Below are 17788 nucleotides of genomic sequence, written 5' to 3'. Positions count from 1 at the left end.
TATATTTCATACAACTACCACCCAACTACAGTTCTTTAGGAAATTACAGGAAAAAATACCCACTCCTTCTCCCCTGCATGTAGTTATATATGACAGAGTGGACAAGTTTCAATTATGTTTGAAAATCTGACCATTACAAAGAGTAACTTGCAGTGAAGCACAGTCAGATTATTCAGCAGTATTTACAGTCCATTTCTGTTCAGTTACCACATGGTCGAAAACAAAAATTTTGCCAAATATCTTTAAGTTTCACACTGAGATTCAATGATCAGCTTCAATCTATCTTGCTAGAATCATCTAGCAGTAAAACTGAACATTCTAAGTACTTGTGGAGGTAGCACAACAATGCATGTGGAGAACCTCCACTTAAATCCAAAAGCAATCAGAAAATTATTTTGGTACCAACTGAACTCCCCTAATTCAAATAAAACTTGTTAAATGTAAGTATCATGCATCCTTCAGATGTAATGAGCCACTGACCTCAAATTGTTTCTAATGCAGATCTATCATAAAATACAATTCAACTCGAGTTGGTGTTAAGTATGAAAGTCACTTCTCTTGTTTTCTTAACACTCCAAATTTGTATACTATCAGCAGTAAAAATCTGACTTGCTTCTACCCAAGTGGAAAGAGAGAAGAATAGAAAGCATAACGGTAGAGATCAAATTGATTCACCAAAAGCATGGATATTCAAATACTTTAAAGTGTGTTTATAAGAAGCAGTTGCATATCTAAGTGTTTTCATAACAAGTATTCATGCAAGAACCAACCACCAGAATCTTAAGAGCATGAGGTGGGAAAGAAGCAAGACAAAAACATAAATCAACATAGGTCTTTTAAAGCAACCTTCTAATATAGAATTTGACACTAGAATTTTTAGTAAGGATAACAGAAGTGCTGAACAGAATTATTTTTATACATGAAAGATTCAGAGGTCTGTTAATGTATCTATAAATACACATCACATGAGCTACTGTCTATTACAGGCGTAACTTCTATCACACTGGTCAAGACCTCAACAACTGCAGCACCTGTCAGAACACCGCATGTATCATTTACAGGTACTTCACACAATTTTGTATTGTCTGTATATCTCAAAAGTCTAATACAGTGTTTTGCTCACAGCTATAAAAGGTCTCTATTATTATTAATCCAGTTTTTAACAAAAAACCAAGTGGTATGTGTGAGGTGATTGGTTTGTTTCCCCAAGTAGAAAACAGTATTGGTGTTTTCTGAAAGAGGTACTGTCATTCTGAGAATTCATATAGAAAACTCCCACTAATGTTTTACAGCATTATTATTACTAGCATGCTTTGAAAACCTTTGATGCCGTTTCTGATGATGAAATTCCCTTTGTGTGTTACATTTTAAAAGCTAGGATTTCTGTAATAAATTTAGATCGTGGAAAAGACCAAACACTCAATTTGCCAAATGCCAGTAAGCTATAGCTACAGTTCATGTTCATGTGCAAAACAAAAACAAAACTCCCACACTTCTCACTTCAGTAAATGTTTATTTGTTATTATTTTAAGAGAGTGCAATTTGAGTGTAAGTTACTCCATGTTTAAACTGCAGTTTATGTTAAACTCTTATGACCAAAAAGCTTCGTAGTACTGTGTTCTGGAAGCTGTACATGATTCAAATGCTATGTCTATACAAACCCAAGTCTTCAGCTTGCCAGCCATTAACCAAAAAGCTAGCAGGTACAAAAGTCTTGGTTATACTACACACATAGCTCTTCTGCTCAGCAAGGGATTTTATAAGGCTTCCAACCAATTTATAAACACATTATCTAATCTCTGCAACCTCAGTTATAAGGTAGAAAACACACATCTTCAGTTATTTGATTGTCTAAGATTTATTAGGTTCTTCACAGAATATTAGTAACATACTGCGCAAACACAGCATACTCAAAGCTGGAGCTCACACTTCACCATTTTAGATCCTTTCCAGTACTACCATACACTGCAGACTTAAGAGAATGAAAAGGAAGAGGAATATATGGTCAAAATTTACATATGATACCTTAGGCCTCATTTGGGGAGATAGAGAATATATATTCAAACCAAAGGTAGTGGAGAAATTATAATACTGCTATATTAATCCTGTCTTTTTGCATTCCCTTCTTGTGAGGGACACTTTACTTAAAGGACTTAGCAGCTGACGAGCTTATTACTTATATTGCATGCTCGTTTTCCTTGCTATACCTATCACATTTCTGATGTGCTGTACTGTTTTAAAGTTTATTTTTTAAAAAAAAGCTTAGCAGAAAATGAACTTGTCAATCACATATTGTGAAGATCAGGTACTGAAGTTAGACATTATGCTGCAAAATTAAGAAGTTGGTTTGAAACATCTCCTAGACATTTTTTATTCCTTCAAAGATATTCGTATGTATTAGTATTCCAGAGGTTTTAGATATTTAAACATGTTTCATTTACAAAAATAAAGGGTAAGAGAATTTATCTTTTAGGTTGCAAACTTTTCCTTTATTTCAAAGAATATGGCAGACCATTAGCTTTGCCAGTTTCTGAGCACTAAGACTTTAAATTTTTTTATGGATATAATGAATAGACTATATCCGCATAGAAGTGTTTTTCACACTGCATTTTCTACATGAGCCAAATTTATTAAAGAGCTGAATAAGCTCGTTAGGTGAAGTCAGGGTTGGAACAGCATTTGAACCTATTGTTCAACATACAACTCAGTCAAATACTGATGTCCTAAACCTCTGGTAATGAAATCTCAAAGTAATTGACATGTCACAAATTAAACACCACAAGTCCTCCGAGACAAAGTTGTTAGTCTTCTCCACAGTCCACTGGCTACTCCAGTAAGTTACATGACTTATCCAAAAGCACAAACTGAATCTGTATAAAAAGGAAGATCCAGGACAAAACAGATTTCCTTTACTTCATCATTGTCTCAATCTCTGTGCATTTTTATTGGACTATACAGAAACAGAGGTCACTCTCTAGAATTTATGTACAAACTACCCTTTACCACAGGATGCCTTCTCTCTTCGGAAGAATAAACTATGATGCTTACCCTGGTTTTAGTTTACACAGTTTCAATATAGGAAAGATCCTGAGCAACAAGCACAAGTATCTGAAGGAAAGAACAGAGGAAGTAACGAAACATTGATGTGCCTTTTTGATTTACTACGTAGTTTATAATGATAACAGTGCCTGGAGTCTCACAGTGCAATGATGACTAGAATACATACAAGAGAACACGGTTCCTCTAAAGAGTTTCTAGTTTTAAGAGACAAAACAGGAGACAGCAAGGAAACAATAGTTTTCACTTTACAGCCATGTTCCACAAGACGGGGTTATGAAAAAAGCATTCTGAGGAACTAATACTTGAATGAACATATTCATTAGACAACATTCTGAAAGAAGTAATCGTTATCAGTTTTTGCTGTAGACAAACCCATGCAATTCCTGTGTTTTATGTAGCCTGAAAGATCCACGCAAGTATTTTTTCCACTAATGTATCTGTTCTCATTAATCATAGAATCAAGTGTTTCATCTTGCTCCCTGTTTTCCTGCTCTTAAAGAACCTAACTCATCAGTAATTCAAACACTGTGCAAGCAGAATGTTGGGTTACTGTCACTGAACCCTCTTTATCATGCACATTTTAAGTAGTCCCTGAGTCAAACAACATACTAATCTCATATCAATCCAAGTGTGGATTACACTGATTGGTAAAGTAATAAAGAGCTTTTCAGTCTAACAGTGACCAAGCATATAGTGGCTGTAAATTTATCTTTATTAACTATCCAGCAGGGTTATGTGAGATGACTTGGAACTTTCAATCAAGACAGATATTTGTATTATAATAAACAAATGCAAGTAGCAACCAAAACCAAACAGTTATCTCAGCTTATAAGGGACAGTATTAAATGGAGACTGAATTGACCTCTTGCCTCTAGAAATGATCTCTCCAACATTAAATTAGAAACTTTGAAGAAGGGAAGAAAAAAAGAACATGAGCAGATGCTATCCTTACATATGCTATAAACCGAACATTTAATTCTCTAGCGCTTGTGATCTGTGACTACTGAGAAGTATTAAGTTGCAGTTTTAGCAATAAGCCAGTAAAATTGAAGACACTCTGATCAAATTTGCTGTTTATATCACTACCTTCTAGTTCTTTTATATTTATTACGTATTGCTCCTTATCAAGAGATCCCTCTCAAATTCTTCTAAATCAGAATAATCCTATTGCTTTCTTTTTGCCAGCTGAGTTACTTTATTTAATGAAAACCCCCAAAACACATTAATTATAAGGGAAACAAGCTTCTAGTTAATTTTAACATATTATTCAACAACGTTTATGGATCTGCATATACACACAAATACTCAAAATTAATACTGTTTAAAGATATACATATTTACTAATTTCACAGATTTCTTCTACTCAGTGCCCAAATCAGGTTCAGGGCCTTAATGTGACATCCCAACACCCCTATGATGATGCCTTTTTCCTCCCAAAGAGCTTGCATTATGGAAAATACAACCAGCTCCTTTCTACTCTCCCCTCCGCCTGCTAAAACCTCCACAGCAGACACAGCTGATAAAACTCCCAGTCTCTTGCCCAGACAAGATGGTTGAAAAACCATACAGCACTGCCTCTTTTTTTTTTCTTTGTTTGCTTTTGTTTAACTGTACTGCTTGCATCGGACTGCTTAATCACTGTCCACATCAATTCTTTGGAACCCTATATTTATTTCTGTGCACGTATCTGCTCTATCTAATTAACATCTTGGCTCTCATTTGACATCAATAATAATTATCAGTTTCAATGGAGAAAAAGAGTTACATTCTACTTTCCTGTCAACTAATACCACTTATTTCAAACACTTACATATTTGCTTAATTTCATATATTTTTGGTCCTAGCAGGAGTCCTAGCAGGGGACACTCATATTTCATGAAGTTAAGCATGTGAGAGTTTTGAATTCATGCCAAGCATATGACTGAGTTAGATTACAGTATCAAAACCTGACCATTGAATAAAATGCATTGAAAGATCATCCTAGTACGTTTTCATTTTCTCTCCCTTAATTTTTGTCCCATTGTTTTGGGCACAATGCTGGAGTTCTTAACTCATATAAAAAAAAAGGTTTCCCTCAAAAGATTAAGAGATGAACTTATTTTCAAAGCAGCAACCTATACACCCTTATGTTTTAACCAGGCTCTAATACTGAATAATGCCAAATTATTCTAATGAGGTAAGCATCCTTTCCACATGTTTTTTAAAGAGGGAATTTCTCACTTACTAGCTTAAATCTCTTCATTTTTCCATAGTGTAGAATATGACTTCAGACAACAAGAAGGAAGATTTCATCAGATTTTGAAAACGCTGGATAAAGCAGAACAAAATCCAGCTTCACCGCAGAAGCTACCATCTGATCATCCAGCTCTCGACAAAAAGGAATTAAGAAGAAAAACAAAAAAGGTGAAAAGAAAATGCTTCTGGTGGATTTGACTTCCTTATGGATCCTTTTACATTTCAAAGACACAAGAACAGAAAAAGGCTTGAGAGCACACACTTGAAAATGTGCTATTATGAAATCACAAAGTTAAAGAATGTTTAGAGTATCTGAGAAATCAAAAGAATGGAATTTACTTAAATCGTCTCACTGAATAAAGGCGTATGAAGATACTATTTTCAAAAAGAAATTGTTTCTTTCAAAAGGAAGCTTTCTCATTTTTTCCAAGGACACTTTCATATGCTTTGTAAAGACTTTTTTTTTCAACTTTCCAAAAATAACAAGGTTTAAATCTCTACTTTAAAAAACAATGATAGACAAAGCTAAGGGCGTCACACAGTCTTCATTTCCTATTTATGAGAAACATGGACTAAAAGGAAGTAACTTCATTCATCTTTAAACAAACCACATAATCGAGAACAAATTCAGGGGAATCTACATTGTTCAAACAAATGTCTCCTTTGAGGAGACAATTACCATTATTTCACATACCTGCTGAAATATTTTTGTTGCTGTCATTTAACAACAAAAAAAGAATTTCAGGTTAAGTTTTACTCTGTCCTTTTATTGGTTCAATTAAAAAAGCAACCATTTAGAAGTTTCAGCCATTTAATAGACTTCTCTGAAAAGAATCATAAAACAAGAGAATATCTCACTAATTTGTCTTAACCCCCTACTCAAGCAAGGTCCAATTAGCTGAATTTGAGTTTTGAGTATCTCCAAAGACAAGAATCCATAACCCCCTGGGGCAAGCTGTTCCAAATTTTTTCCTAACATCTTATCTGAATTGCCTATGTTCTAACTTGTGTCCATTAAATTTGGCTGTATCCAAACACACCTTCAAGAAGAATTACACAGATCATGAGATGTCTCTCCTAAGCCTTCACTTCCTAAAGACTGAACAAATCCAATTTTCACTGCCTCTCTTCACATGGTATGTGCTGCAGCCCACAATCATCTCGGTGGTCTCCCTCCAGTAAGCTGATGTCATTCACCTACCTGGAAGCCTAAAACTGGACACAATGCCTCAGATGTCATCACACACAATTACTGAATAGAGGGGAATAACCACTTTGGCTACTGTCTTGGTAAACCACTTGCCCAATTTGTCCATTCGAGATGTGTATCACTATACCAAAATATCCCAAGATGTGGGGTTTTGGCCTTAAGATATATTTAAATTTATAAATGATACAAAATTGATCGTTAAAAATAATATTCAGTGAACGTATCTGTATCATATCAAAAAATTACATATGCTGAAAAGATTTTATCAGATGTCAATGCAGCTATTTCTTTCCTTCAAAAACAGTCAACGTAACAGCTAGCACAGGGTATGCCAATTTAACCTAATTTAGGGTTGATGATACTATTATTTTGCTCATGAAAACATGGCCACCTTTCATATGGGGGGCAGAGGGGAAAAGGTTTTCCAAAGCAAGTTTAAAGGGCACACTGTAAAGCCCGAATAATGTAGTTTATGTTTAGTGGAATGTACTGCAGACCTTTTCTTAGAAGTAACTCTGATTAATTAGTTCAAATGGTGCCAGGGTATTCAGTAGATTAACCCTTGGATCCTGTTTTTCCAAATCATACTTCATTAATTGTGCAATGTTAGTTAAAAATGTCTATACACTCTTTGTACACTTCTGTGTTCCCTGAATTCTTAGGGTTAACTACACATTTGAAAACACATTATAAACAACTTTACACAGAAGAATTTGGTCTGGAAGAGCTAAGTTTTTTGACAGAACTAATCTTCATTTAGAAGAGAGTAAGCTATGTCATATGGCTTAGTTTATCAAAATTCTAAAGGACTGACAGTTTCAAAAAACATATCCATATTAAATTCAGTCAGTACAGAAATGACAGACACAAAATTATCATTATTTTAGAGGCTTTTCAGAAGAAAAGCCTTATACGAATTTTTTTCCTAGCAAAAAGGATGCCTTTAGTGTGACAGAAAGGCTCCTCAGTAATATTTTGTGGGTATAACGATGGTAAGAATTAAATTATTACATCAGAACACATCATTATATTACACTCAGATACCTGTACTGCTTATGTTGGTATGCCAACAGCATTCCTGTTTTGCACTAGTCTCTATAATTGATAAAATGAAGGATTTTTTAGTGTATAAATGTTTCTTGTGTATTAAAATAACATTTTAAGATTAATATCCTCTGTAGTAAAGGTACAATAATAAGCAATGCCAACAGGTGTAACACTAGCAAAACCAGTAAGTTTTTTTCTGTAGTGAACTGTTTGTTATTATATGAAAGCAATCTTTTTGTCTTTTTGTTAATAAGCAAAAAAAAGCCCACTTTAAGCTTTCTGATTTTGGTTTTGCATATATAAGGAATGTGATGCCTTCAATATATTTGAAGATTATTCAATTTAAACAAACCACAGTATTTTGGTTCACCACATAGCACCAAACAATTCCTGAGGTCAGTAAAACTATGCAAGAACAGAAATACTCTATTCAGTTTAAGAAAGTCCAACCAAAGATAGTTATAAGTAAGGCTCCAAGTCTTTCTTATGACCTGAACAAAAACTCAATACTTCCGAAAAACTGAAATATACTGATTTAAATGGTTACAAGTTTTATATTTTCATGTCTGATCTTGATGGAATTCAGTACTGTAGACAATTTTTAATCCTTAATCTCCCAGTCAAAATTAGCCTTTGTTTCCATATGCCTCAGTCGGTTGTTTTTCAATTCTCTCTCAATCAGTAAAGTATGGATTATCCATATATGGTTATGAAATTCTCTTCTTAACATATGCACACACAGCAGTATGGAAACACTTAAGGTATGTAGGCCAGCCAACCCTCAGCTCCCAATGCTGCAATTTAAGAACATTGATTTGCTTTTCTGCCTATCTGTTTTCAAATTCACCCCCTTCAAGACATCTGTTTTCCTTGAAAGAAAACATGAAATTACATGGCTGCTAAAGCACTGTCCTTCGGAAAGGTTGCTCCTAGAGTTCTCTACTTCAGGACTTCAGTACAATAAATGAGATTTTTTTTGAGTAAGCAGTAGTAGCAACAGCCAGCCAAGTTCTAGAATATTTAAGATCCAAACAAAAGGCTTATCTGAAACACAGACAGAACTCCCTCAATTCTTCTTGCAGAGGCTCTGACTACCATGAACAAAAACCATGCAATAGCTTAACTGAAAATAAAGTATGCCAGAAGTAAATTATTCCTACAAAAGAATAAGCATCATATTTTCACAATAAAACCACACCTACTAAATGCATGAAGTTATTATACCCACTATTCTCCACAGTACGTCACACACAATAGGCTTTCTACACAAAATTTTAAAGACAATGTTGGAACAAAAGGCTATGTGTTACGTTAAAAGGTAACAATGAGAAAGTGTCAGTCGTGGTATGCATAAGCCACAGCAGGAGGCTAAGACTGCTTAGTTGCTATATGTTTTGTTTAGATTTAACATAGAAATTTGTATATCCTAGCAACACAGAATACCTAAAATTTAATAGCTTTGTAACACATAAATTGGACAATCTAAGCTATGTGAAAATGTAATATGTAAGCATTGCTTTTTGGTTTATTGTTGAATATTAATTTATTATTAATATTTTAAAATATTTTAGTAATTAATCATTAATTCATACAGGAAATTTAAAAATTGCCAGATACACACTATGCAATTTGTGATGTCAAGATTGGAAAAACAATAGAAATTGGCTATAAAAATTTCTCTGATTTAGAAGATTACTGTGTAATGCCTAAAATCAGCTCCCAGAGTAGGAAATAAATGTTAGAAATCCACACAAACATGCTCTTAAATGAAATTTTTAAAACCCACAAAAAACCACAAACCAACAATAAAAAGAGCCCCAAAACCACAGGTACTTGACAGCACTTGCATTCCAAATATTGTAGGCTTCTCTGAAAGACATATTTAAATGACAACTACAATATGCTATTTATAAAACATTGCACAGAACATGGCATATTCCAAAATTACTGTATTTGAAATTGCTGTTTTACAGAGTCAACCTAACTGTCTAAAAATTCAGAATATATGAATAAAATACTGATTTCTCTCTGTCATGTAACAGCAGTTCATGTAGGGCTTTTAATAGTTTTGTGTACTATAGCTCCTTTGAAAAAGCCACAATACTTAGTAATTATGCTAGCTTAGATAAAAAACATCTTCCTAATGAAATGTATTATCTAATGTACGTTTTGTAAGTTTCTAGGTTCTTTAAATGTGATGTTATCTTTTGCAATAAAATGAGGTATTTTTCTTAGGTTTCAGGAGTCAATTAATAAACAACAATTAGATTACAAAGGAAGTGAACAATTGTTCTTTGGCAAAGGAAAATGAATGGGAAATGAATACATAGGTCTTTCATGGAATCATTTTGCAGCTAGGTAGAGAAAGGATTTAAATTTGTATTTGAATACTGAATAAAAAATGCTGTAACTTTTACCTAGACCATGTGTATATTTGAATATATCATATTCTCCAACCACGGCAGCTCTGCAAAATGGTTTCTCTGGTCATTATTTCTCCAAAAAAGCACTATTTTTTTTGCAGAAGTATGCTATCTACAGTAGCTTTGGTTAACAGAGCACACTGTTTCCTTTTCAGCAAAGTCTTCATTTGTACAATATTTTATATAAATATTGTCTAAAAACTTTTCTGTGCAGCATAACTACACTCTTTTCATCATGCTAAACTGATACTGTGAACAAAATCAAGTTTAGGAGTACCAAAGGAAAGCTTTAAAATGTATATGGTGGATTTATGATATTTTTGTTTAGCTAACCAAGCCAATACTGAAAACAAGTACTTCTGTATTCTGCATGCTCCTATATGTTTTACTGCTATAGTTACTGTAGTAGGACTTCACTGCATCACAACGCCCTCTAACTAAAAGTCTAAATTTCATAAAGTATTCAAGATAAAGCCTGAATAGCCAATGTCAGACAAACTTGTCCCTCGATTACAAGTTCAGAAGCACTTCTACAACTACAGTCAGGGCTTTTTTTTTTCTTTTTTTTTTTTTAATAGTGAAAATAAGCAAGCAGCTGTTAAAGCCTTCAACTGCCAAAACACCACAATGAAGGCAAGAGTGGCATTTAAGTAACTCTTCTCTGCAGTAGTTGCAGAGCGCCAAATTACTTTTCCATCACCAACACCTTCTCCTGAAGGGATTATGCCCTTCTTAGACTAACTCTTTCCAGTAATTAGATGAACAAAGCTCACAGCATGCTGTTACCCGCTAAGCACAAGGCAGCACCTTCCATTAGATTCAACTGGCATTGTAGCAAGAAAAGATAGAGACAACTGTAACCCAAAATCCTTCTGACTCCTTTGCCAACAAACTGGAAGATTGTGAAAAGGACACTTGATTATGAAAATTAACATGCTTATCCCTGCCAGAAAGCCAAAAAACTCAGGTAGATAAAATCTAGTACTCTATGAGGTGCAAGACATTTAAATTTTCAAGGAATTAAAGGTCTTGTAAATTGTAACCATGATTAGTATAACATAGTATTAGCATTGTTTTTCACACCATTTTCAATTTCTAGAAAATTATATGGCATAAGATAATAAAAATACTTGCAATATTCAGAAACATAGTAACAGATTTAAGAATCTAAAGAATAACCTTCTGTAATGCTGGAAGTAAATAACAGATGTAGTCCAATTTGAAATGTCACTCATATGCATATAACATCAGCTACATAGTCTGACTGCAGCTATTCTTTATGTCTCAGCTGTACTTGCAGAGTTCACCATACTTTTAGCAACTTTAGCTCACCTAAGCGTTCTGCAGAAGGTTGTAACTCCTGACTATCTGCTTCAGTTTTTAAAAGATTAAGCATTCAGGCTTTCAAATAGTTTGGCCTCTCAAGAAGTTTTAAAGAAAACCTGCAAATTAACTAAAAGTGGTACACAGAGCACAAAACGAGCTTATTTTGCCAGTTCTTTCTGAATGCAAAAGACTATTTTGTTCATTACAAACAATTTCTTCACAACGCATATAAAAGACTACGCTGTTAAGAGGTCTCGCCTCAGCTCTAGAAAACTATGTATTTTATTGGACTTCTGCTTTGAAAAACCTCTGAAATGCCCATTATACACATATGCATAGGTGCTTATGAGCATTATTAGCATTCAGACATCTGCATTTCAAAATTCAACTGGATTTGATCTTTTTAGGTAAAGTCAGCTGAACAAATTACAGTAGATGAGAAAAAAAGAAAAAAAATTTTCCAAGCCATTTCAATTGACTGTAACCAGCTTGTTTCCTAATGATTTCCTAATGTTTCAAATGTTTTTTGCAGGATTACTAGAGCTTCATTTTTCTTCTTCATTTACAGTTTAACAGTATCCAGAAATACTCCTTATAGATTGATTACATCATCCATGACACTCATAAGATGCTTTCTTTGCAAGTAGAGAAAAAATTTGGAAACACTGTAGAGAACTGAAAGGTTCACTGGGTCATCATTCAAAACCTCTGTTATGACCATGCACACATGCCAGAGGGTTACACACAGAAGAACAACAGACTGGAGTTCTGATGAACAGTTAATGATATGATTTCTGAAACTTGCAGATCTACCACCAGGAATTTTGAAGAAACCAGTGGCAAATATCTCCTCTGAAGAACTCAATTATTAGGAGACTAATCATTAGTAGACACACATGCTTTGACTGGCAATGATCTAAACCTGTTATTTTGGTTTTCCAGCAGATACGAACAAGGAAACAAAGCACATTTTGAAAGCCACGCAGTGTACCTCTTATGGCCAAAACAATCAAGTAAATGCTGCTCATGATTTTGCAGAATAATATAAATCCCTGAAGACTAACAATTAATATACACCTTCTCTTAAGCACACAGTCTGAAGGGCAAGTCCCATAATTGCCTCTGAACACAACTGGCTTGAATTCTCACAAATAGTCTAAATCAAAAGGATTACTCATGAGATATCTACTTATATCTGAATAAATTGCAGAATATGTCCTTGAATATAACTCTCGAAGCATGGATTCTCCACAAAAATCTCAGGTGAGTGCTCTGTGCCAGCACATCCCCAGGTGCTTTCCCTGTGCACCTAGGGCATCATCTTCCCCCTCCAGAAACAGAGCCAGGAACGGCAGCTGTTCCACAGCAACTCTAACCCACCAAAAAGTAAAGCATGTGGAAAAACAGGAAGAAACAGAGCATCTACCAATTATTTATATAAGCTATTCAGAATAGCTTTTTTTTTTTTTTTTTTTTAGTTTTACGCAGACACTTCCACTTTAGATTAGCAGAAACACTATTTTCAATGTGTTAAAGTGTGCCTTTCATGCAGGTTTGTAAAACATTCCTCTTTTTGCAAACAGCAATTAACTTTAGAGATAGTGTCTGATTTTTTTTAAAGAATGCACAAATCTTGCAGTATTCAACTACACTTCAAAAGACACTACAGTGGCACAGTTGAATGAAAAAAGAGTTAAGCTCTAGACCTTTTATTTTACATCCAGAAACAAGTCCACAAACAAGTACTCCACAAATACTGTATTTGCATTTTTTCAGGATAACTATAAAATTACTTTCAAAGCATTAAAAATATAATAAAATATTACTCACAATTAAGGGATCATCTCTTCCCATTGTAATAACCGTTCTGTTCACTGTGCGTAATAACTGTACCATTATTTCTTGAATATGGTGATAAGTTGAGGCCTGTAAAAGAAAAAAAACACTTTTGGTATTAAATCCATATCTCTTGTAAAAGAAAGAAGAAACCAATTATTTCCATGCTGACAGTTCAAGTTGTATAATATAACCACCCTATTGAAAAAACAACACTAATTCTTGTTCACACTGCTCCTTAGTTCCAGCAATTTCAGTGGAATACTCATTTCAAGTGGCACAGTCCAATTTTACCCCTAGCTATCCCATAACTGTTTGTTGTTTCAGTCACTTCCCATCCCTCATTCAAGGGACTCGTGTTTTCCCAGTAACTGAGTAACCTATAACTTAATAGCAACACTGTGGTAACAGATAAATGAGGCAAATTGTACCATAGTTCTCCACATCTGTCAATGGTCCTCAGGGTAGTCTAGAGCTCAGTAATGTTCGTAGCTTGCAGTCACATAGTATATAGTTATTAAAGGAGAAAGTTATCTTCATTTCGCTTTGCAGCTCTATGAGGGCACGAACTGAAGATGGTCTGCCCTTTGGCCCCATCACCAAAGTACTGGTCAATCTGTCTGACTGAGACTACACTAGAGACCCACCACCTGTCAACACCAAGTTTTGAGTGATCTTTGCAGCCCAATGGCAAATATTGACCAACTCACATCAAATGATAAGTACCTCTGGCATGTTGCCTGCAAAAGGACATTTAACGATTTATTTTAAAACACTGAGTAAAGTGGTATAACCGTATACTCACCAATTTCACTGACCTTACTCTGATCACTAGACAACTTTGGAAACTAGCATGCAACAGTCAAAGAAAGAAAAACTCTAAACAAATTTCTATTAGGGAAAAAAAAAGCTTACATCAAACAAGGTACCTCTAACGTCACACATAGTATGGAAAGAACACCACAATCACAGAACCCATCGTGATTTCTTAACAATATTTTACATGGCTGAGCTCCAATACCACCCCAGGCAAAACTGCTTCTGACTCTGTTTTTCCTCTGAGACATCCAACATTGTCTCCTTTCTTTATCCCATTTTGATTAATGTGGATCAGGCTAGCATCCCTTGCAACAGAGACCTTCCTCATATCTAGCCATTTATTTACTATTACCATTTAGTTCTATTGTGTCCTTGGACTATGACACATGCAAGCTTAAATGATCTTCTCACCTGTCACAGCATTTCAAGTTACTATATTCTATAAATGAACGATGTATTCACAGAATAATTTGTTTGTGGTTGGTGTTTTATTTTTTTTATTTAAATTTCTCTGGTACGGTCCCGTATTTATAAAAAGACTACACCTGACAGTTGCTGCACAGAAGACACATTTGTTGAGCGCTTTCACAAAGCCGCTTTCTCTTCCATCTTCTCCACTTCCCAATATGCATACTGTGAGTTTTAAGGCTTATGCCAATCATATAATACAAAAACCATACAGTGCATTGGCTCTTTGTATTTTAAATGCAATGGAAATAACAGTGAAATTAAAAATAAAAACCTACAGTGCATCTCTCCCCATATCAACTCTAGTAATTAACCAAATACTCTTCTTGTCTTTATTTTTTCCTTCTCTTCTTTTTTTTAAATCACCTGAAAAACCTCTGAGAGAAAACTGCACTTTCTTCCAGTAAAACATAACCGTGCTTTGTCACACAGCAAAGCAAATTCTTCAGACTTATGCAAAGTTGTGATCAGAAAGACACTTTTCATTCAAAGAGAAAACATCAGAATCTTTTGGACTCTATGTTGCAGAAGCAGCATATCTTAGTCCTCCTAATGAGTGTACTGGCACAGTTGACCTCACAGTAGGAAAAGAAAAATCTAGCTTTGCCACTGGATTGTTGAACAGTGGCAACCCTTGGCACCAGAGTATCTTCACAAGCTTTTCACTTTTGGGGTGTTCTATTATACAGCTAGAAAGCAAGACATCATTTGAAATATTCTTTGTAGATCAGTATAAATTTTATTGGACTAACAGGCTACACAAGCCACTCTTACCATCTCAAGGATTTCTCTTTCCAAGACTGTACTAATGCAATACAGATGCATTTAACTGAATCACAGTTTCTTCACTACTGTTTTACCAAACAATGTAATAGTTACTGCACCCTGCTTGAAACTGAGAACAAGGGGCAGAGCATAATAGGAAAAAAATACAGAGAGGGATGGCATCTTGCAAGAAGCCATAAAAGGGAAAACAAGCACAGATGTTGACAGTGTGAGGAAGAGGGGACAAAGGATGTCAAAAAAGATGAGCCAACCATAGGTAAGAAAAATGCCACCAAGGTGCTTGAAATAGCATAATTTCTTGGACTAGAAAACATATAGAAGAGCTCTCTCTCATCCACTGCCTTCAGGACCTAAAATGCAACTCATTTTCAAACCCTACTCTTCTACTGCAAACCCTAGTGAAAACTACTGAAAAAAAATAATATTCCATTCAAGTATGTCTTTACTGGAGTTTAGACATTCTCTACTTAACAAATAGAGATTACACAGTGAAAAAATGGAGGAAACAGCAATATTGAGTACACAGACATGGAACTGTTTGGTAGCCTTACAGTGAAAACCATCTGCCTGCTACAGATGATTGCTTTTTTCATCAGGATTTTCTGTTTCTGTGAAAGGCATCCTATTTGTTCCTTGAAATTGAATGCTTTGCATATTCACTAGCATTACTGTAATGTCCAATGTGACTTAAAGGAAATAATTAGCTTTAAATAAACTACACTCTGGATAAGTTTTTGATACATCTCCAGAGTACAGTCTTGATGAATGTTGTTTTATTTACAGAGAGCTACACAGGTTTTCTGTTTTGTTTTCAAACCTTTTTTGTATATTCTTCTTGAACTTGGACTACAGCAATGTATTTTATGATTGTGCACTTCTGTCCAAAAGCAGTTTGCCATCTCTTATTCCAGAGTATTGCAGTTATTAAATAATTTCAAGGCTTGCTTTGAAGTGCAGAACTTTTGTTACCCTTGTGCATTGGGGTACCAGTCAAAATTTAGCATTTTGGTTCAAACAAGCATTCTTGACTGATGGAAGAATGCATCCTAGGACAGCAGAGGATCTATGGCAAGCCACCTACCATAAAATATGTAATTTTACCAAGCTACCAGTTAACAGGGCAGTAGAGGAAAGGTGAAGCAACACAGAGTACAACACATTTATACAATTATACACCCTGCCCCTGAATTTTTCATTTCTTATTGACACCAATTGGAAAATACAAACATCAAATTGATAAACTGCAGTATTCGTATAACTTCCTCTCAATAACTACAAAAATTAAATACAGTAATTATGTATACCTTTATCTTAAGCATAAATCAAGCCCCTTAAAGTTATATGGCTACGCCTATATCAGCAGTTTGGTTCAGAACAATTTTGAGGCAAATCCCTTGATCATTTCCATTTACCATGTACTGTGTCTGAGTGGTTTTGTTGCACACAAACTAGATTAACTCCAGATAAACTAGAAGCTCCTTGACAGTGCTAGAAATGAAGATATTAGGTTCTTGACCAATGTTTGGGTCACACCAACGTAAGGTCCCCCAGCATGTTTCTAAACTGCCTGCCTTCAGAAAGCTGAGCCATATGCATAATGGAGAGATTTGAACCACAGTATCAGACCATATCTTACTCAGTGTAAACTCCCAAGCCATGTACAACAGATTCGTCAGGCACCCCACGACGAACCACATGTAGCACTGTGACACACTCTTTGCTAATGCAGATATTACCAAAACATCCTACACAGCCAAGGCAAAAAAGCACCATTAATGAGGGAGCCACATTAAACAAAGTAAACATGGTATGCAGATTTTTTTTTTCCTGATATTTCTTAATATTCATTTGCAGGTATGCAAAGCTACCTGCTATAACACTAGCTACCTTCTGACAACAGTCTCTAAAGCACTAAAACTCACAGCATGTAGTTTGCAGAGTGTACTTTCTTTTCACCCAGGAAAGATACTAGGTCTCACTGCAAGAACAGCAACACTGAAATAGCTTTCTGGTTAGAACTCTGTCCATGCAGCTACCGTAACAAACCTAGAGATAAAAACTGGCATCTCAGCTGGCGTTGTTATCTGCAGTGCTGCAGAAATGTTCTATGATTTGGCCTCTGTTACAATTCAAGATATATTCATTAATCATATCTGTTCTTATAATATTGATTACCACTATAATTAAAAATACCCAACAGCCAAAAATTGTAAACTACATAGTAGCACTTCAGACACTTTCCTTGGGCACAGGAGAGTCACTTGTTCATTAGTTTGCCCTTTTTTTTTTCTTTTTCTTTATTCATTTCAAAGCTGAACGCTCTTATAATCTAACTTCACTTCCTCCCACATTTCAGTACGTGCTATATACCGTTATTAGTAACGGTTTAGAACATTACATAATGGTTTTAACAATTTTCCATGACTCCATTATTAGAGATGAGCTCTATTCTGAATTCACAAGTAGCATGTAACACACCTTTACTGGAAAAATTGTGACATATGCTCAAGCATACAAAGGTTACTTTATGCTAAGCCTTTGAATTTTTAGAAAAATGCCAGCAAATGAATTAAAATGG

At 34.9% G+C, this 17788-nt stretch overlaps 1 protein-coding gene across 1 annotated transcript in view; it reads right to left on the bottom strand.

The window, feature by feature from the left end:
• DOCK2 (dedicator of cytokinesis 2) overlaps positions 1-17788 on the bottom strand; it is a 211433-nt gene that overhangs the window by 115598 nt on the left and 78047 nt on the right. The window contains exon 27 of the mRNA XM_010579143.1: positions 13132-13227. Coding sequence (XP_010577445.1) covers positions 13132-13227 — 96 coding nt within the window. The remainder of the gene's footprint in view (positions 1-13131; positions 13228-17788) is intronic.

The sequence above is a fragment of the Haliaeetus leucocephalus genome, unplaced genomic scaffold (genome assembly GCF_000737465.1).
Source record: "Haliaeetus leucocephalus isolate CR32 unplaced genomic scaffold, Haliaeetus_leucocephalus-4.0 Scaffold656, whole genome shotgun sequence".
In the NCBI taxonomy this organism is placed as follows: domain Eukaryota; kingdom Metazoa; phylum Chordata; class Aves; order Accipitriformes; family Accipitridae; genus Haliaeetus; species Haliaeetus leucocephalus.
This window is presented reverse-complemented; position numbering and strand designations above follow the sequence as displayed.